Source organism: Engystomops pustulosus, chromosome 5, assembly GCF_040894005.1.
Source record: "Engystomops pustulosus chromosome 5, aEngPut4.maternal, whole genome shotgun sequence".
NCBI classification, from domain to species: domain Eukaryota; kingdom Metazoa; phylum Chordata; class Amphibia; order Anura; family Leptodactylidae; genus Engystomops; species Engystomops pustulosus.
In genome coordinates this window covers 54,137,621-54,160,386 of record NC_092415.1, presented here as the reverse complement: position 1 = coordinate 54,160,386, position 22,766 = coordinate 54,137,621, and the positions used below count along the sequence as shown (strand labels likewise).

At 41.1% G+C, this 22,766-nt stretch overlaps 1 protein-coding gene and 1 long non-coding RNA gene across 6 annotated transcripts in view; one reads left to right on the top strand and one right to left on the bottom strand.

Annotated features, from left to right (window-relative positions):
* B4GALT6 (beta-1,4-galactosyltransferase 6) overlaps positions 1 to 22,766 on the bottom strand; it is a 59,746-nt gene that overhangs the window by 23,220 nt on the left and 13,760 nt on the right. For all 4 annotated transcript variants that reach the window (XM_072152022.1, XM_072152021.1, XM_072152020.1 and 1 more), the window contains exon 2: positions 4,529 to 4,645. In XM_072152022.1, coding sequence (XP_072008123.1) covers positions 4,529 to 4,628 — 100 coding nt within the window. In that variant the 5' untranslated portion in view covers positions 4,629 to 4,645. The remainder of the gene's footprint in view (positions 1 to 4,528; positions 4,646 to 22,766) is intronic.
* LOC140132794 (uncharacterized) lies at positions 12,414 to 20,748 on the top strand. 2 transcript variants are annotated; one of them, XR_011855712.1, is made up of 4 exons: positions 12,414 to 12,543; positions 17,130 to 17,210; positions 19,448 to 19,510; positions 19,596 to 20,748. It is a non-coding gene; the product is annotated as an uncharacterized lncRNA (long non-coding RNA). The 2 variants fall into 2 exon arrangements; XR_011855711.1 differs by lacking the exon at positions 19,448 to 19,510.

The following is a 22,766-nucleotide window of genomic DNA, read 5'->3' as shown; positions in this document are numbered from 1 at the left end:
ATCACTAAGAAGAGGGAAAAAAAAAAAAAAGGATTCGGACCGAAACAAATCCTAGTCCTTAATTATACCATACAATACAAATGTAAAATTGAAAAGACGCCACCTGAAACTTCAATTAGATAGAGGGCGTGGCTACACCAGTCACATGACCGGGCACAGGGGGCGTGTGCGTGTGAGTCACACGATCGAACAGGAAGATAATAAGAAATTGCATGACTGTTATGATGACATGATATACAAGGGGAAAAAATGTGTTATTGTACCGTGACGTGTCAGCAAATCATGCATGGTATGCATTCAAGGATGGAGTCCCATTTCATAATATGAAGTAAGTGTTTAGTAGTAAATGTTACAGTAGGCATAAAAGAACAGAGTTATATGTGGAAGTCTAAACAATTCAAAATCGCTAGCTATAGCAAAAAGACCCTGTGTTTATCAATACAAAAACATCAAGCTTCAGGCATATGGAGCTTCTTGGTACCATCGCCACCACGTTTGTGGGATCTGTTCTATGGCAGTGACTGTCATGGGGTGTGCAGAGCCTCCAGGAGAACCACTAAAATGTTTGGAAGCTCCAGATACATTACGAGTGCTAGGAATATTATTAGGATCAGCACCGCTAATTTCCATATCGTAGTCTGCACTGCATACATGTCAGCAGGTAAACCACATTGGAGGTTTCACAATTCTGATATTTATTTTTATGGGATTCAGGATTCAAAGGAGCATGTTTTGTGCATGTAACGGCCCCCACAGCACACACCTTATAACCCAACTACATAGGGTTGGTGCCCTTTCTGTAGGTTTCCCAGGGTGGGTGCTTTGGTGGACACACATTGTACACCTTCTCTTAAAAGCTGACTAAGTGTTTTGTCCTGATAAAGAATATGTAAATATTTCTTTATGATTTCAGTAATTTCCTGGTATTACAGACTATACTGAGTGGGTTTCTTGTTCCTGGCCATAATAGGCACCTCTTTATTTTTAAGACAATGTGGCAGATTTACTTACCTGTCCCCGTGCGTTCCCCGACGAGAATGAACAGCTGCTGCAATTCACTACCAGGGTGCGCCAGAGATCCTGCATGTGTCGCTTCCCCGATCAGGTCCGCCGGAGTTCACCTTCTTCTTCCCAATGCATGCAAGTGCTTGGCTTGCGACAAAATTGTAAATGTTAAATACCACATATTGTCCAAATCCGTCGAATCATCCGTCGGCCCGCCCCCCCGTTTGTGTCGCGTGAAAGCAAGTGCAATTGCGACACAATCCAATCACATTTGACGGATCCCCGAAAACGTTGGAAAGCCCACGGAAATGCGGCCGCAGGACCTAATTAAATAAGCCCAAATGTGCTCGATCTTTAGTGTTTGCAATACTTCAAGTTCTATGGTATAATTTGGGGCCACATCCCCTTTGATGTAGATGCTTAGTAATAATGTGACATTCTGCATCATATGACGCCCCAGAGGAAGAAGCTGTTTTGGCCCTAATGTATTCACCTATAGGAAGGTTTCCTAATTTTGTGACATGGGTGACAACTTTCAGCTCTGAGGGATGTGTTGCCCAATGTGGGTTTACGATTAAACTTGGTGAAAACCTTTGCTTGTGTGGAATTTCCCTCAAGATATATGTCTAGAACCGGGATGCCAAAAGGCTGATGATCAAAAGTGAATTTTAAGTTGTGATCTTTTTGTAGTGCAAACCACTGAGCCCCCATGCTGCCCTCATTGATATTAATGGTTGATTTCCGTTATCGAGAGGATTCTCTCTTTACAACAAAGGGCTACACTGGACTGTGAACATGACGATGACAAATGGCAGAATAAAAGTCAAATCCAGGAGCTACTGGAAAATATTAATAGCTCACAAGTAATAAAACACTATTAAGTTTATAGATGGAAAGAAGAGGTCACAGGGATGATAAGGTCCCAACCTTTTTTACCATAACTTTTTCCATTACAAAAAAAAAAAAAGTTTGGTATTAACACTGTAAAACACAGCAAAGTCCACAGTAGTGATGGCATGTTCTAAGCTCTAAGTTATCAATATTAACTTAATTATTATCAAAACGTCAATTATCGTGAGGCAACAACTGACAAGTTTATTGAATATCGCACACACATGATGCCAAGACAGAGATTTCCGTCTCAAAGTTCAGTCTGCGCCGACAAGTCCTGTGACTCCCAGATATGACAAACCACTGGAAAAATCTTTATAACCATGTCCATGCAGGGGGCTCACTACTGTCAGCATATGCACTTATGGATCTATATGGGCGAAGTGTGGTAAAAGCTGTATACCTGGCAGCGTGTGGTATGGAGGTGGTGCCAGGTGGCGCAACACCCTTTAAAGAGAAGCGGTCACCAAACACAAATGCTTTAACTACAAAGTTTGTAGTACATCCTACACCTCCTGTTACACAGAGACGGAAGTGTGCGAGTCCTGACAGGCCAAATGCATCATTGTGAGGTGACACTTGGCCAGAACATATTTCCTTAAATCAATCCCACCCATGTCTTGCGTCACTGATTGATTGTATTACTCATCTGGAAGTAAAATGCAGAGGAAGATACTGCAGTATAAACTCCAAAGTATTACTCCTCACATTACATTCCTGGATGATGACCATCGTGTCCGGTGAAAGAATAATCCCCACTAGAGATGAGCAAACATGAACTTCCCATCGGGTTTGGGTGTGCCTTGCACTACCAGGACATATCGAAGAGACTGCTGAACAGCCATTCTGAGAAAATTAACACCCCTAGCTACTAGCCAGGGCTGTTAATGGTCTAGGCTAGTTGTTAGGGGTGTCAATATGCCCGATAGTCTGTTCGTCAGTCAATCCGCAGTATGTCCGGGTCATGCAGGGCACGCTCAAACCTTGAACGGGAAGTTCAGGTCCGGTCAGCTCCAATCCGCACCTCTTGTACTGGAGTGACAGAGGTCTATTTTGAAGCCGGTTTGACAGCAGTTTTGTCCGTACAAAGATGCAGACAGGGTTAGGTTGCAGCACTAAAGATTTGTTCAATCCTGGGGTGAACAACCTTTATCGGCCCAAGGGACGCAGGTTTTGCATGGTTGCTTTAATTGTTAGCAGCAGCAAGACTTTAAAAAATGTTTTTATATTCCAAGATTGTAACTTGTTGCACTGGATCTCATGCAGCTGTATTGTGAGATCTCTACATTGAGATGCTCCACAGTCCGCCTTTTCTGTTTCGAGTAAAATCCATGGCAGGCTTCTGGTTGAATACTGCAGCAAAAACTTAGGAGAGAGGTTGTGGAGCAGCTCAAAGCAGAGATCTTAAAGCACAGCAGTGTGAGGACACTCCCAGAGTTTACAAGGGCCACCAGCAACACTGGAATATAAAGGTCTCTCAGTTCTGCTTCTACAAACAATACACACAAAGGTTTAGTCACACAGATCTCAGGACTGCTACTAAACACCTCCTTTATCTGGATAAAACTACAGACAGATTCCTTTTAAGAACCCCTGTTCATAACACCCCTGGAAGCCCTTCCTGGCCATGCGTTTCACAGAATACAAAACTATTGAAGCCACACCCTTTATGGAGGGTAAAATTCTGGGAAATCTATAGGGAATGCCATTGATGTAGGACATGGGATCCTAAAGTACAGGGAAAGAAAGCACACAACAACAAAAATAGAAAAAGAAAATACAAAAGTTCTGCCAAAGTTCTGCCAAAGTGTTCTGGAATCTGACTGCTTATCATGACAGGGTTCTTAAAAGAACCTTATTTTCACTAAAAACAGGTTGCAAACGCCCATTACAGCTGCATTGCAAATATGTCTTTCTGCTTTCTCCAAGCATTTGCATTACACTATAATTGTGTTATAACTTGCCCTGCATCATCACAGAATCCTCAGTGTAGTCCCAGGGGCTGGGCTTTGGTTTGGATGCATTTCAAAAAACATGTGACTTTTCTGTGTTGCAGACTGCTCAGCTCTCAGTCCCCCATGTCTGTGCTCCTGTACAGCTCCTACCTCATGCTCCTTCACAGAGGTCACAGTGGGAGAGGGAGGAGCTGTACAGCAAGCGGGAGCTGAGGAGTGAGCAGCAGACAAGTCATGTGTTGTTTTTTGAAATGCATCCAAACCAAACCCAACCCCTGGGACTACACAAAGGATTCTGTGAGGGTGCAAGGAAATTGTAATTTAATGCAAATGCTTAGAGAAAGCAGAAAGGCATATTTGCAATGCAGCTGTAACCTTTCTTTAGTGCAAATGAGGTCCCTGGTGACACACAAGCCAAGAGACAAACTATAAAAATCCAATCAATATGTATATAATAGGTATGTAAGTGCTAATTCATACTGGAAGCATTCCATCAGGTTCCTGGATAGATCTTACAAAGCAGTATTCCTGTCGGCCATGGTTGATCTGTCAATACAAGGAGGTGTGTAGCCAAGAGTATCTACACATGCCGAATGGCTATGGAAATTACCCCAATGGGCAACATCTAAAATGAAAGAGTCTAGCAATAAAAGTGAAAGATTAGATGAATGTCTTACCTGTTCCATTGAGCGTGCTGTTTTTATTGGTATATTGTCTTAGTATATTCCCAATGGTTCGAACGTTGTCCCTTAGCATGATACCTTGGGCTTGCACCATGAAGAGGTAGGTGTTGGCTATAAAAAAAAATGTATTATTATCTACATGTATTTGTATAGTAAGACGATGCAAAGAAATCACACTGAAAAGAAGCTGCAGACATATTTCTGTAGGAGTGGTATCTATCAATGCCTTAGGGGTACACGGAGTGGCAATGTCATCAGCTACTTGCGGCAGGAGTCATGTATTTACATTCTGCCACGTTTCCTGCAATTCTACAGCACGAGGTAAATAATAAATCATCCCTTCTATTATAATGGAAGATGTGTAAACACCTTGTCACAATGTTACTAGTTCACAAGCCTGGAATAGATGATAAATTAACCTTCTCCTGGAAATTCTGATACAACCATCAGCAATGATCACGCTCACATTTCTGGATGGCTTCTGTACTTTGGTCATTTATTTTTGTACTTATGGCAAGGAAGATCTATACCTTGTTGTGGCACATGGGGAAAGATGCTGCCAGTTTATCTACCCAACGAAAAGGTTAAAAATCCAACATTTCCAACTGGTCTTTCCACCAACTTTCGTAGAAGGAGACCCCCCCATTCACATATGATGATGACCCACTTCAGCCAGAGATTAGGCAGCAAGGGACCTGGGTAGTGTCAAAACTAAGGATGCGGGAGATTGGGACGGAAGGAATAGGCCCTTTAAGTATGTAACTGTATTCTTATCTCCCATAAAGCACTTCTCTCTGCACTTTACCTTCATTTTTCACAGTTATGTAATCAAAAAAGCCATAAGAGATAAGTAAAAGTATATGATTTACAAAGTTACACAAACTTACATGTAGACTTAAAAAAAAATAACTCCTTTTCCGTCCCTTTAACTTTTTTTTTTTATATGTACAGACTTCCATGTCAATATCTGTATATAGTAAGAAACACTATGGGGGAATTTATCACGGCTTCTACGCTGGATATCTGGCAAGAAATTAGCGATTATGTGACCACACCAACTCCATGCCATGTCGGTCTGGCAGCGGCATTCCTGCCCTTGTGTACTTTGCAGGTTTTTACGCAGAACTATATCAGGTCAGACCTGACACAGTTTTGCCCAGCAGCCACACCACCTGATGGAAGCGGGAGCGGGGTTTTGGCCACCATCATATGCAGGGATACGATAAATCTCCTAACATAATCTATTATACAATTTTTACTAGCTAATTCTGTATAGAATTTCTATACAGCATTTACATGAAAAAGGATCACCGTGAAGATTACCGAGCATCTGTATAGAGAACACCATCATTGCCCTGATAATTGATAATAAACTGATTATTTACACCTCCAATATGCACAGATCAATACACAATAATTCTCCATAGACCCAAATTATGGAGATCTAGACTGCCGCTGCCTATAGCCATGAGGCTGCCGTAAAGCGCTTCATTACATGCTGTTAGAAGAACTTGATAAGATGGCAGCTGCCATAACATTAGACAAAAATACTCTTTTGGAAAGAACAGTAATAGATGACTTATTTCCATTAATATGCCAGGCAGTGTTGTTTGTACGATATGACAGATGCACATATTCAGGTCACTTTTAGGGGATGTATAGGGTAAGGGCACCCCTGGGCTAGGTAGTTGTGTAGGTGTATAAAGAGACAAGTATTATTAAACATACATTAAATTGGGGAATCTGGAAGGGATTTTGTATTGGGCCTCTCAAAAGGAAAAACAATCCCCAATGGGCAACATACTAATTACATCAGAAGATGGGAGTCAATAGGACAGACCGTTCAGCCTGCAGGTTTTGCATATATTTGATGTTAAATTTAGGTCACAATGATCATCTTAGGGATAGCAGCACAAGGACTTTATTGCATCATATTCCCTTCTGACATGCAGTCTTAGTGATCTCCTTAGATGCACATGAGAAAATTACACCTAGAAGCGATTACACCCTGACACTGCGAGGAGATAACAGTTACTGAACCATCTGAGCAACGCACCATCCGCATCAATAGCCGAGTGCTAGGAATGTGCCAGATTTCCAGGAACAAGTCTCCGAGCAGAGCCCAATCAGACAAGGTTGCCATTGCAGCAAATAGCCCATCAAGGAAGCTACACCCAACCTGGCGTTTGAGATAACAATGTCAGACATTTGCATGAATTTATTTCTCTAAATGTTCCAACAACACAAGGCTAAAGAATGGCGCCATACACACTAAATAGAGGGAGTTTGTATATGGCTGATCGGATAAATGTCTAATCGAATGGTGCACTCAGGTACAAGAAATGGACATAGGAATAATTCAGAACTTTTATTAAAAAAAGGGTCTCAAAGGGAACCTGTCATCAGCAACTGGCCTTGTAAACCACTACCAGTATATTGTCATGCAGAGTTTTTGTTTCTTTCATGGATCTCAGTGAGATGGCATCATCCAGAAAGTCAACTTCAAGTGAAATGTAAATTGGTTGTATAAAAGTCAAAGTGGGGAGCTCTGAACACCTCCTCATATGTGATGGACATCATGCATCAGACTTCAGGAGATCAGGTTAGTGATGTCTCTAGATGCAGGAACATCAGTTACAGTAAAGAGAGAGCTTGACTTCAATGTTAAAGTCTCCGCCTCCTTGACTTTATACAACCATGTTAACATCTCATTCCAAAGTTGATTTTCTGGATGAGACCACCACACTGGACCATGACAGAAACATGAGCTGGAAGGTGTTCAGCCGCTTGGCAACACACCGGTAGTGGTTTATTAGGTCAATTTCTGCTGTTATTACGTTAAGACCTTTTTTAATAAAAGTTCTGAATTATTCCAATTTCCATTTCTTGTACCCGAGTGTGCCATATGATTAGACAATTACCAGATACTCCCCTTAAGCACCCTGCCCAGTGTGGCTCCTGCATACAGGCTATATCTGAAGGCGGCACCAGCTAACACCAGATTGAAGCTTTGACTAATGTGCGCCTATAGCACAACCAAAACTGTGAGCACGTTTTCACCTTAATGATTTCACAGTATTAGCGCTTCCTCCTTGTCCGCTTTTTTTTTTGGTCTACTACAAGTATATGGTTGAGGTATACCTACACTATGTAACATTGTATAATTAGTTATAATATTAGTATATGCTTATTAAATATATATTTTGTAGTTATTTAGACTTTGTTCTTCTGCTTATTGTGAATCACTAGAGAAGTTGATCTTGCATGTGGATGTTATAACTGGCATTTTACATACGGGTTTATTGTATACAGCTCCTTATATGAATTGAATTGTTGGGCATCAGAGAAAGGGTGGCGGTCTGTATTCCTGTTACCATTCCATCAGTCATTTTCAGTCCGCTTTTGTGTCTTAATTTTGTATCATGTGTATGACTTATTCTGTGATCATGTGTTATGTTAAAGTTAATAAAGATTCAGTTATTTCTATTTTCGTACACTTGTTAGGTTTTCCTTTAGTGGCCGAGGCAGGTCACTATTGCAGTCATTTCCTGTGCGTCCAGAGGAAACAGGAAGTAGAGCCCAGCGCTGGAATCAGGAAGAGAGGGGAGACAAATATTTTTTGCATTTGTTAATCTATTCTAACCCCTTTCACAATTTTTGAAAAAAAGCAAAGTCTTTCCGTATGGGAACCAGAGCCAGGTAAGTCAACGCCGGGGATTAGTAGTATTGGCTACTATTACAGACCCATTCTCCATTCTTACTTATTAGGAGGTTCCCAACTCCTGTGCCCATATATGGGCCAGGAGTGGTCTTTATTAAAGATCCAATTCCAAAAAGTCAGTTTAGTGTAGAGGCAATCTTATAGTACATTGCAGTAATAAAGATATAATGTCGTTTACAGCCCAGTCTACAAACACTAGTGATAATAGTAACTGATTATAAGGCACTGATTTTAGTCTCCTCGGACAGATGGTCTATTCCACGATAGGTTCATTTCCTGGATTTTTTCTTCGATATATAAAAAGGTACTGCTCAGCTCAAGTCATACCTCCCCTGGCTACTATTAGATAATACCTCGGAGACCATTGTTATTCGTAACAGGAAACCTTGGCATATGTCCCAGAAAAACAGAACTAACTCAATTACATGTCTCCCAAGGTGACCGATTCCATCCTGGTATACAGAGAAACATACTAGGCTAGCGTGCGGCAGGGCAACTTCATACTTCCTTTCTTTCCAAATGCAGGAAAAAGTAGATATCCCCACAGGCGGATCAGACACAACTTCCACAGCCGACCCGCAGAATCATGTGGGAGTCACAAGGCTACTTCTACACATCCACCGTCAATTTCCATTTGATATAGATCTAAGATGAGTCATTCGGCATGATTCTCACATGACAATTTTTGTTTTTTGTTTTAATTGAATCACATGGCATTGGAGGTCTAAAATGTGGTTAATATTTATTAAAAAACAAGTTATATATCAGGCAATCTACATTCACTTGTTCTGTGCCTCCCAACACTAGGAAGTTCTTCATTGTCTTGGCTGTCAGCCAGTTACTTTTACTTATTTTCCAAATCAATTCTTTTTGGTTGGGCCAAACAACATACAGAGATTGCATGCATCTTCAGAGAATCACTGCAAATATTACTACAAGCTACCAGGACAAGTCATGTACACACAAACACTGAATCCATAGTCCGGTTTTGGGGTTTGTATGTCACCAGTGTGTCACGCATTGTTGAGCCAGAAGTCGAAAAAAGAAAAACAAAAAAAAACGCAAGAGTAAATGAATGGCACCCATATAGCATTCAAATTTTTCACTTTCCCACAGATTTATGGAAAGGCCTAAGCCATAAACATCAACAGAAATAGGACATGTTTTCTACAGCCTACACACACTTCAGGGAAAAAAAATAAGATCACATATAGTGGGTACAGAAAGTATTCAAACTCCTTTAAACGTGTCACTTTTTTCAATGCAGCCAATTGGAAAGATCAAAAAAGTTCATTTCCTTTGCTCATTAATGTACTCCATCTCCTCTTGACAGAAAAAAAAACTGATAGATATTTTTGCTAACTTATTACACAAGAAAAACTGAAATATCGCATGCTCAGTATTGAGTAGAAGCAGCTTTGAGCTAGTACAACCATGAGTCTTCTTGGGAATGATGCAACAAGCTAGTCACACCTGAATTCGGGGATCAACTTTTGAAATTATGCTAATGAGCCTAAAGGGCTCTAGGGGATTTGTTACCAGAAGCTACAGCACGGAGGGACACTGATAACCCCCAAGAGTCCTTCTGTATCCATAACATCCCTGCATGTAACATAAATGTAACACACATGCATCATACAATGCTTTCACTGTACTTTACATGCCGCACATTATTTTTTTTTCCCCACGTGAATGATAAATGTGTGCAGAAACTAATGGACAACACTCTGACTAGTGCCAACCTGCAGCGCATCAATATGCAAATCCATGGGTCAACCTCAGTTTTCTTATATGGATTCAGCTTTTTTTTATTCCCCCATAGTTGATCAGATCATAAAATTCATAGGACATATGACTACACTGCCATGGACTTCTTCCATCCCAATGTGTACTATGACTCATCTCTGAGCAATACCAGCGCCATAAACTGCTTTAGAGTTTCTTGTTAAAGGTATATTATAGGGTCAGACGTTCACTGATATAAAGATGCCATAACCTCATAGGACCTGACGAGGTGACTTCACCTTTCACATTGTATACTTTTACAAACAATTTATCCACATAAAGCTCAGTGAGGAATAAATACTGCCGGATTACTGTTACCACTGGCAGCACAACTATAATAAAAAGGAGAAAAAGCTGTAAATCTATTGGTAAATAACAAAATGCAAATGTCAACCATGTATCCCAAGATAAACCCCAGCCAGCAGTGACACGCCTAGGAGCACCTGAAGCTCCTTGCACAAACATGTAGCGATCACTCCAGTGGAAAAGATAATAACATAACTACTGGGCAACCGAGCACTCAGGGCCGAGGATTTCCAGGTACTTCAGACACCATTCCATGTGGTATTCCACTTCATTTCTTTACAACCTTTATTATTGACACTTCAGATAAACCAGACTTACACTTCTACATATATTGGCACTAGATTTACAATAATATGTAAGATAACACTACTGGACGTCGCTTGTTTTCCTACCGCCCAGAAGTGGCCATCTGATGCCATGAATATGTTCTAATTTTGGGAATTTTTTATTTTTGTGTTTACAATTAAATGAAAATGCATTACGGTATAATTACTAAAGTGAAAATACTGGGGCAGGTTTATCAAGCTAAAAGTCAGAATATTCTTCGTTGCCCATGGCAACCAATCACAGCGCCCCTTTAAAATATTCATGAGCACTGGTAAAACGCAAGCTGAGCTGTGATTGGTTGGCATGGGCATCTAACAATATTCTGACTTTTAGACAGCTTGATAAATCTGCCCCACTATACAGAAGTATTGATGAAAGGAGACATTGGGGGAGATTTATCAATCTGTCTGCACCAGAATGCCCTCTGCCACATTTACTTAAAGAGGACCTGTCACCCCAGAATTTCGACACTAGGAGCTGCTTACTAAAGTAGGCACCTACTAGTGCTTGAACAGACTCCGCAGTGTTAGAAGGATAGCGTTACCGGAAACACTGTGGCGGGGTACAATGTAATCATCGGAGCGCTTGCAAAGCGAGGGGGCTGGGTTGGGGCAGTGACTGCCGCATGACACGTGGCAGTCACTGCCACCCTAGGGAACGAGAAAGCGGTCCAGGGAAGAGGCAGCGCCTCGGACCGCCCCCTCATGAAAAGCGTCAGACCATTTTGCAAGCGGTCCGATGATTACACTGTACCCTGCCGCAGTGTTAGATAGCGTTACCGGAGGTTTCCGATAACGATATCCTTCTAACACTGCGGCGTTTGTTCAAGCACTAGGAGCTGCTTACTTTAGGTGACAGGTCCTCTTAAAGGTTTTAGACCATTTTTAGGCAGTTTTCTGACTCTAAAGCACAAGACTAGCACAGTGGTCTGCGCCTCTCAGTAGCGTTTCCATTGAAGTGTATGCAATTGCTTACAGTGCTCATCGTACCAAGCCCGGGCGCCATAGACAACTATGGGGGTGTATATGTAGCCGTATATAGTCCCCCATACGTTTGTGTGCATGGACCCTTAAACTGCACCAGATTAATTTTTTATTTTTTTTTCCTCCCTTTAGTATAGGGTCATGGTTGAATGTCTCTTTACTAGTATAACAGGTAAAATGATTTTAATATTCATAACAAAACAACCATAATTATATCACTGCACCTAAGGGAACATCCCTAAGAGACGCAGCAGATTCTCTAAAGAGAAATTTCCGGTGGAAAATTTGCAGTGTTTACATTTTTCGTCACAGAGACCAGAGATTGCCCGTCCCAGGTAGAGGAGACCGCTCCATCAGTCGTGGTGTCAGGTATTGAACCCCAAGCACTCTCCTCCTATAGAAATCTAATTTTGGCATTTTTTGTGTATATATCCTGTGAGTAAATACCATGAGCCTTCTACAATAACCTTCTGATTAGTCCATTGTACACGAATCATGTGACTGATGTGAACAAGTGAGTCAATACACTGGGTGGGGCTCAGATTAAAAAGAGCCAATAGTTCATTTGTGTGTCTGAGGTAAAATTTACGCAATAGCACTGTGGTTTGTCAGACGCCTAACACTACTTTTCTCTCTTCCTTATCAACCATTGTTAGTGGTGTATGCAGAACAGGTTCGGCATGTCAGCTTTAGCAAATAAAAAAAAATTGCATGTCAAAGAAGTGCAGTGTTCAGGAGTCTACAGTAAATTCTCCCCTATGGCTCGATTATCCATGTAGTTCCTACACTGAACCGTCTCACGGAGACAACGCTGATGTCAGGCGTGATTTTTCGCATGAGCAGTCACTGGGAAGATGCGGAGGGGGGAAAAAAAAGCCTTGAAAAAGGTAAAAGTAGAATGAGAAATGTTTGTGATGATATAAACTATGTGACAAGGTATAGTAATGTGGAGGCCAAGAAGCAGCAGAAGATGCCACCACATTGGTCACCGCTTCGCTGTTAGGGCAGATGAACACGCATGAAAATTGCCCGCGTGCCGCTCGTTTTTTTTTGTTTTTTTTTTAAATGGATGACTGCAATACGCACAATAGTTTTTAATGGATCAGTGCCCACAGCAGGTTACTTTAACGGTCCAAGTGTCTATCCCTTAAAAAGTAGAGTATATTCTTGTCAAAGTTTGAAATGTGCATGCCAGACTGATGTAAATCGGCCATGAAAAATTGATAATATGGTGTATTATTGTCAGACCGGTTTTTGCCTCATTATTGTGCTGGAAATCTTTGGGAGCATGAAGGGGTAGAGAGCGGGAAGCAGAGCCTGCAAGCATGCTGCATACTACTGATATGCTGCTTATGCACTACTACAAGGCCGCCGACACAAACCTTGCCTCGTTGCTTAAAGGAAGACTCCAATCAAAGCTAATTGAATAGTGCATGGTGCAGGGCCGGAGGGGCCTCATTTTCATTGTATTCATAGAACCTGGATGTGTGTCCTTCCAGTCAGGCCCTGCCCCAGGTATAATACAATGAATCAGCTTTTGGGAGATTTTGGTGTGGGAGATTTTAGACTGGAAAAACCTGCATCAACTTGTAGTGACAGCAAAGGGGATGAGATTCCATGAAGCCACGTTACAAAAAAAACTAACTTTCGGGTTTAGATCCCGCAGCAAGTCAAAGACTGATGATAGTTCAAGGTAACACTCCTTTCAGGAGACGGTCACGCGTGGCACTTCAATTTGTGTCTATAAACAATGGAAATGCAACTGGGCGGGGCTTGGCCCGAGCACAGACGCATTTCCAATGAAACACATGCAATTGGTAACAAGTTCTATGTGTTTTCCATTGTTTCCATTGGAAACGCATATGCAGTTCAAGCACCACGCATCTGCTGCAACACCAGCTCAAGTATAGAATGAAGTCAGTTTTAATTTGCAAGGCCAGCAAGAACAATTTTACTACTGAAAATGTTAATTATTTTTTTTAATGGAATGGGTGTGGAGCATATGTAATACAACAATTTTGCAAGAAGAAAAGCAAATATACAAAAGACTTGCAGTAAAGGGAATGCAGAAATACAGAAAAACTCCACAAAACACTTCAACATGTGAAGCCAAAACAGCAACAAGTGGCCCAGATATGCCAATAAAGTGATGAAAGGAAGATAGGGGAACTGACCAGAAGGGATGAAACACAAGTGAAACACAAGGGATACAAATGTAATATTCTTCTCCGAAATGAATCCTGTTAATATGAAGTTCATCGGTGCGTCTAGATGTCAGGTGTTTGTAGGGGGTCAGTTGTCAGGTGTTGTCTATCCTCAACAAACCACCTTTTCATAGCGGCGTATCCATGACATGCTTCCACAATAGAGAGCAGTAATCTAATCTGTCCAGATCCGTCATCGGAAGAATACATTTTAAAATAACCCCAATTGTGCTATGCAAATCCCATAATATACACCCCCGACCCAGTGTGACTGTACAAGAGCTCCTTCAGGTTCATGTAAAAGAAAATAATAATAGGGAGGTCACTTGTCTTCACTAACAGCCTTATCACTTAAGGACTTCCCCAGCACAACTCCTTTCACTGACAATAAGGATCACTGCTCCTAATGTGTCCATATAATAAATATCTGTATTCCCAAGTGCTGAAGCACTCCCAAATAATCTCCAGTGTGCCTTCTCACAGAACTGGCTGTATTTTAGGGCTGACCGCACAAGGACTTCTATATCAGTTGTCTGACAAGCCCTGAAATATTTGCAATAACTAGTGGACCACCAATAATTGCAATTAACTCCCACTGTACGCCATTTATACACAAAGTCGGCGCAAATGTGTATGATTGGAGGTGTGAGGGGTGGTGGAGTTGGGCTGGTGAGGGCCATTCTTGGCATTTAATTTACAGTTCATCTAGATGGAACTGATGTGGATCATAATGGGTGAGAAAATATCAGTGAGGGTGCAGCCACATCCAAAAAAAAAAGGGTGGATTATAATGTGCAAGAACATATAATTGGGGGACGCAGCTCCTCTTCTTTTCACTCCACTGCTGGTTTGAACATCAAAAACTGCATCTGAAAAACTGAATGTGTGGACACGCCCTGAGGGCGAGGTCACGCGTTCAGTTTTTCAGATGCAGTTTTTGTAGCCAAAAGCGGATCATAATGAGTGAAAACATGTCAATGATAGAAGCTCCAGCTCCTCTTTTTTAACTCCAATCCTAGGTTGGACATCAAGAAAATGCATCTGAAACCCCAAGGGTGATGGCACATGTGGCGTTTTGAATGCGTTTTTGGGCCATTTTTGAGCAGTCCGTTAAAAACCACTTGCGTTTTTGACAAGTTTCAATTAAGATAATTGGTCATACCTGTCAAAAACGCATTCTTTTTCACCTAAGGGTGATGCCACACTTGAACCCACTTTGAATCAGTTTTTGGCCCGTTTTTAAGAAAAACACATGCTTTTTGCTTAAAAACTGGCCAAAACGGGTTCAAAATGCCATGTGTGCCGCAGGCCTTAGTGTTATTGCAGCAAGTCGGCCACAAAAGGCTGAATAAGCAGTGCGGGTGGATACAGTCAATTACCTATAACCACCTTGTTATCAGATTCCAAAAAAATATAAAAAAAACTTCAATAAAAGTTTACCTGTATGAAAAGTCTAAATACAGACTCAAGGACTGACATGAGAGGTACAAATCCCTTAAAGTTACAATGCATGGATACCCGCTGGCAGAACATGGTTTTTAACAGTCAATAAACAAACAATCATTTATTTGGAGGGGGGCATGCACCGAGATGCCCTCCAATGTTCACTTTTGGAAGGAAATTGAATAGCTAGGCTTAAAGGAAATCTACCATTTGTTTTTATGCATTGTGAATCACACATGCCTTGAGAATGCTGTAGCTACACCGATGCAGAAACATAACTTTTTCAGTCCCTGGATCAAGTGGTTTTGGTCAAGAAACTGTTATAAAATTCAGGACCTTGGGAAAGCAAGGTGCCCTGGCTGGCATACATAAAAGAGCTGACTGAACTGTCCAGACAGGACTAATCAATCTGAACTGGATAACTCATACACAGCAGCAGGGTGATGGTGCAGCAATTGATTACTTCTGCCTGTCAAAGACAACTCAATGAATACAGCGTTCTCTAGAGGAGTGCATAATTAAGATAAGAGGAGAAGCACTGGGGCAGCCACAGGAGCGACAGAGCCTCATCATAATTTTATAATATTTTTTTCATCAAAACCACTCCTTTCAAAGATTAAACAAGATATGTTTCTGAATCAGTGTAACTACAGCATTCTCAAGGTACGTTTGGTTCATAATGCATAAAAGCAAATGGTAGATTTCGTTTAATGCTCCCATAACACTCAATCCGATGACTTTCAGTTGGCAATTGCCTAGTGTGCAGGGAAGTAATATAGGAAGGTAGATGACTTTGCATTTTTAGTTGTTTTTTTTCTACTTCATGCTCTATTGTAGGGTCTTCTAAACATTGCGCTAAGGAAGCATAAGAGAAACTACTTTAGCCCTTTCATTTCTAATGATAAAATATTAGCATGATCATTTAAAGGGGTTATCCGGGTTTAAAAAATTTCTTATGGCCGGGCTGGGGAGGGCTATTTAAACACAATAAACATGTACTTACCTCCTCCGGTGCTGCCGATGTCCCGCGCCGCGGTCCCTTCGATCCGTGCCCCTGTTTGTTTACAGAGGCATGGATCCAAGGGACCGCGGCGCGGGACATCGGTGGCACCGGAGGAGGCAAGTACATGTTTATTATGTTTAACTAGCCCTCCCCAGCCAGGCCATAAAAAAATTTTTAAACCCGGATAACCCCTTTAAGACAAGTTAGGGAATACTGGACCACTGCTGATGTGAATAAAGCACTTGAGGTGCGATAGAAACGTACTAATTATCTGTAGCAGACTTTAAATAGTGCGCAAACCCTTTAGATATTGTGGTGCAGGCTTTATGAAAATCTATATAATACTTCAGAGCTGCATTCACTATTCTGTTGCAGTCATGTGTGCGTCTGGCCACTCAGCCCATACTCACCAGCTCATTCATTACAATGACCAAAGGAGCAAAGGTCAGACAATCAATGGGGTCTCTGTGACCACAGATCAAGCAGATAATCACCTATTTTAAGAAAAGATAAATTATTCTGCCTGGAATGCCCCTGCAATGCAAATGCTGAGAAACCATGGAGTGCTGGGAGAATTCAGCTCTGAAGCCTTCAGAGATGTTAATGCAACATGAATGATGATATACAGCTCGGAAGTGGGAGAGTCTGAATTACTTTTCAACACCCCTAGAGTAACTTGGTGAAATGTATGAAGTTACCAATGTTGCCATTTCCAAAAAAAACTTTTTGAAAACTATATCCGAAAGATACAGCAATACTAAAGTGCAACTCTAGTGCCTCGTATAGTTGCAATAGGGGAAATTATTCTGCTTTTTATCTATAGTTCTTTTCCACAAGACTTGAGAAGTCGCAGAGAAAAATAGCATTCTTCCTGGTTGGCCCTGGCATCCATCAACAAACTATAGTAAGTAATTTACAGCCGTCATAAAACATTTAATAGCTGGCTGATGAGCTGAGGGAAAGTAACAGGGAACTGGATTCCCTCCGGCTCCTTCTTCCAACCGAATACGTGGATACAAACGTGTCAAACCTTAGGATTTTTTGTTTTATTTTCTTTTTACATTTTCTACTGTATTTTCAGACCCCTAAGGGTCCTTGAACCCTAGGTGGTCTAACTGATCCTAACATATACTGCAATACTACTGTATGCAGAAAATGGCAATTTTCTCAATGATTTAAAACCGTGTGCCACGGATTGTGCTGAATAACATGTTGGACAGCCCGTGAGCCCTCTTCATACAAGTTGGGGAAGGTCATGGTGTGGCAAAGGTTACATTTTTCTGAAGATACTGTAGTTACACTTTAGCACATGAATGTCTGAAGCAGGGCTCCATTGAAGTCATTGAAGTAGCATGCCCAGCTAAAACTTCATTAAAGAGAAACTGTCAGCAAAACTTGACCTAATGATCTACCAATCATGTTCCTTTTATGGCTCAGTGTAGTGGCATCATCCAGAATATCATCTTTGAAGTGAGATGTAAAATGGTTGTTAGAAATCAGAGAAAATGGTACTGAAGTGAAGCTCTCCCTGTCTCAGAATGCTCCCTTCACATTAATTGACATAAGGAACAAGACTGCAGGAGAGTGAGTAGTGATGCCTCTGGACACAGCATGGTCAAGGAGGAATTCTGTGTCAGGGAGAGCTGGACTTCAGTGCTAAACTCTCCTTATTCTCCAAGACTGTATACAACCAATTTACATGTCACTTCAGAGTTGATTTTCTGGATGATGTCACCATACTGGGCTATGAAAGAAACTAGTTCTAGAAGATGTTAACCTGCTTGACAACATATTGGTTGGTTATTAGTAGGTTATTCTGCTGACAAGGTTTCCTTTTATTTTTTTGGGCTATAGCTGCAGATTCTTAAAATGCAGCTTTCCTGAACATAAACTACAAGCAAATATGGGTAAAATTATTTCCAGAATGCAGTTTTGTATTAGAAGAATGGTCTGTTTCATGGGAAATAGATTTTAGTTTAGGCCCCTTTGCACGAAATAAAAGATCTGTGCCATGTTTATACATTTAGGATAAAAGATGCGAGGTGCTTCATCCGGGTGATGCAGGCTATAGATTTTACTTAAACAAAGAGCCCACGTCGGTCCTGCGTGGGAGAGAGGAAAGTAGGATTTCTATAGCAACTGAAGCTCAGCAGTATTAAAAAGTAAAAGAGCAGCAGAGGCGCTACTGCAGCTCCCATCTCCAGAGACCTTGCATTGCCGTGGTTGCATGACTCAGTGTAAACACAGGCTCAGCCAGACAATACTATTGAGGAACAAACAGTCAAGTGTTGCAGCAACACCAGCTACAGGGAACTTGCCTGACAACTTCACATTTTCTGAAGACAGACACAAAGACATCAATATATATAAATAATAAAAGTCATATTTTACGACACGATGTTTAGAGAGTTAACAATGTTAAAAAGGAACTTGTCACCAGAATTTACCCTGGCTCCCTAAGGCAGGGTATGAAATATCCTATTTATGCAAAATCACCTTTAAAGTCCTATGCAAATTAGCCGAGAAGAGTCACTTTATACCTGAAAGGAGTCACTTATGGAGGCTGGAATTTTATAAAGGACATTGCGCTCCCTACCTGAGGGGCAGGTAGTTAAGTGGGCTAAAATCTGATGACCCTTTAAAGACTACAACTTCTGAGATTGAGGCACCCTGGGTAAAATAAGCATGTGCAGACAGGCTGTATGTAGGGAAACAAGATCTCACGGCCTGCAGAGGTATATACAAGGATGGTCCTTATAGAAAGGTACTAGGCATCCACACAACACATCTTCCTTAAAGGAAATCTACCATTTCAAAAAAATGAAAAAACATGTACACATACTTACCTAGACTCCTCTTCATTTTGATCCCTTCAGCTTCACTCACCAGGATAACCTAGAAAAGAAACTTACAATTAGCAGCCGGAGCTCAGGGACGAGATGTCCAGGGCCCCGGGTTGCTAATTAAGCACGCCCCCCTTCGTGATGTCACCTTCCTCTCCAACATGGGAGAGAGAGGCATCCATCAGACAGGAGGCGTGAATTCACCTCCCTCTGCGGGTGTGCGAATAATTAGCACCCTGGATTGCCAGACATCTTGTCCCTGCACTCCAAGCTGCTAATTATTCGTTTCTTTTTTTAGGTGATCCCAGCATGTCAAGCTTAGTGAAGAACACAGCCAAGATCAAGATGAAGAGGAGTGGAGGTAAGTATGTGTAGGTGTTCTTTTTAATGGTAGATTTTCAAGTGGGTGCACAAAGTAAGAATGACATGGCTGTTTTTCTTCAAAGCAGGTACCACTAACATCAATGGAGTCAATAGAGTCACCATCAATGGCTATGCCGCTACTTGGTATAGGAAGAACCTAGAAAGAACCTAGAGCCGCCGCCTATGGAACAGCATGGGAAAACTGCTCTGAGTGCAAGATCTTTACCAAATTAAGCATTATGATCGCTCCTGGCCATCGCTGTCCTACACAAGAGAGAAGCAGATTGAGGGCAGAAACCACGTGATCCAGTCCTACTAGTAGTGGTTTTTAACACAGGAAGCATAGTAATATTGAGAACATATGATGGTCTCATGATGTCCGACACACATCCTCTTAGAGTTAACCTTTTCCAGTCTAGTCATTGCCGCTCTATGACTCCTTCCTTATTCTTACAATTCTTCCTTCTTTGGCAGAATTCTCATCTCTCTGCTGGCAAGGGTAGAAACGCTTGCCAGCAGAGATAGACGGCCACCAAGTTATTTTTAGCCATTTGATGTGCAGAGGAAATCACTTAGGCTTGGGCTGCGTGTAACCTAAAGGATTTTCCACAATGTAGAAAAAATGTAGCTTAGTAGAAACATAAAATAAAATTGCAACATACACTGTATAGCCTATAAATTCTAGTGACGTCCATGAGACAATAGAATATGGAGAACAGATCTTTACGGCCAGAATCAACAGTGCATAACAGAATAATGTCACTTTATGATTGCATGTTACTCAATTGTGAAAATAGCTACTGAAATTAACGTCTATTGTTATGTTGGGGTTAAGGCGACTACACATGTGATGTGCAAAATGAATCAGACATGACATTTCAAAGAAGACACAAAACGTCACATTCTAGTTAAAATGTTTCTGTTCCTTGAACAAAGATTCTTTTTAAGTTCATAAAACCACCTGAGGAAGAGCACAAGACAATAATTTGATATCCACCCAGACTTAAAGATAACTGGTCATGCAAATTATCCCACCCAAAATAAAGAATCAATTAAAAGCCATGATTAAAAATCATTGCCCCCATCTTTAAATAGTTCATTTCCAGGACTACAAAGTTACATAAATCTGTTTGTAAACTTGCAACTCACCTGATGAAAGTCACTCATACATATTAAAATTTTATTAGCATTTTCCTGCCTCCTTGTTCCTGATTGACAGGTCTAAGTGCTATGATATTCTGCAGGGTGGAACAATGAGAAAGAGCTCTGTTACATCATTGGGTACTTAAAGTCATGTGACCAGGATGACATGATCTGAGGTCCTGTTACATTTGCTACATCTACCCCAAGTATGCTTACATGAAATCACAGCAAGCCTCCATGGAGGATGGTGAGAAGAAGTCCATGGAGGCTGCTGTTATTTCATGTGATCAGATAAACACATAGGGTAGACATAGCCAATGTAGCAGGACATGGTCATGTTATCCTGGACACATTACTAAAAATGTGTAAAGCGTTGCAGAATTTGATGGCGCTACATAAAGATTATGATTATTATGATGATTATTATTATTATGCGTCCAATGATATAACAGAGCTCTCTCTCTCAATATTCCAGCACATAGACCTTTCAGGAACAATTTCAGTAAAATTTTACTATTCAGTGTTTGGGTTTCCTCTGGGTCCTCCGGTTTCCTCCCACACTCCCACACATACTGCTAGGTTGATTAGATTGTGAGCCCCATTGGGGACAGGGACCGATGTGGCAAGCTCTGTGCAGCGCTGTTACCTGTGTGTGCTATATAAAGGAATTATTTATTATTATTATTATTATTATTATTATTATTATTGAGGACTCAGTCAGTGTGAAAGGCTCACATCAGGTAATTTGGATCTAAGTTTACAAACTGATTTTTGTAACAATGGAAATGAACCATAAAGGGATAAGGGCAAGGCTTTTTAAACATAGCTTTTATTGAAGTTTTTTATTATGACATGTTCTCTTTAAAGGAAGTCTACCACATGGATGCAGCGCTTCTAAACCAAGCACATACACTTACATGCTGGTGTGCACCTCCTAAAACAGGATCCACTCTTTTTGCTTCTAATAGCTGAAATTTTAAATTATGCAAATGAATCCTGGCTTTGTCACAGAAGCTCCTTCTGGCTCATTTACGTAATTTTAAGAGACTGTTTTCTGAAAAAACGAATCTTTAAGAAGCAAAAAGAATGGATCCTGTTTCAGGAGGCATACGCTAGCAGGTTAGTGTGCTGAGTTTAGAAGCGCTGCATCCAAGTGGTAGATTTCCTTTAAAGGCATTCTCTGGGTTCACAAAACAGACGACCCTTATGTTCAAACATCTCTGCATCCCATCTATTCAGTAGCAGACGAACAGGGTATTTTAACTTTGTCTCATTCACATGAATGCTCAAGTGTGGAGGTCCTCAATCTGAATCCAACCATCATAAGGATTAAAAAAAATTTAAGGAGTCCCTCCTTCCCCACAAAAACAGTCCTGTCCCTGACACTGTGGTCGGTCTGTGCAGGGTCTATGATTCCCCAAGCAACTAAGGTCATGTACCACCAACCATACTTATTACCTACATGCAAATTAGTACATAATAATCTCAATCTTCCCAGTCGGACCTCCATCAATTACACAAGAGTTTCAATTTTGCATTGTAATATCTATGGTAGAGTCTAAGAAATGTTCCCAGCTATCTCCATCCCTCAAACAGACAAGAACAGAGATGTACCAAAGAATCACTGGGGCACATTTATCAAAAGTGTCATAAGGTAACACAGAGATGCTGGGTGATAGATCTGGCATAATATCAGACTACTTTACTTTGCAATTATTAGTTGCCAGGAAGAGGCAAAATTTTAGTGCATCACCATTATTTGTGGAGCACTGATGTTTTCCAGTGACGCCACGACCCCCATCAGAAGTGATAAAGGACAGATTGTGATGGTCGATTTCCTTTAAGCAAAGCGGAACTGAAACCTGTGGGAATGAATTTGTCAAATAAAAGCGAGAGTGATACAAGTGAGTATTAGTGCTTATTAAATACACATAATTGTATGATGTATAAATGTTACAGACAAACTCCATGACTCAAAGTCACCATAGATTGCTTCATGAGTCACAACCGGCTCATATCAGGCAGAACTAGACAGAAGTGGGACAGGTCAAAACGGTGACAGTCATCACTAAGATACCGTCTGAGGAAGGGGGCGTGCCCCCAAAACGTCA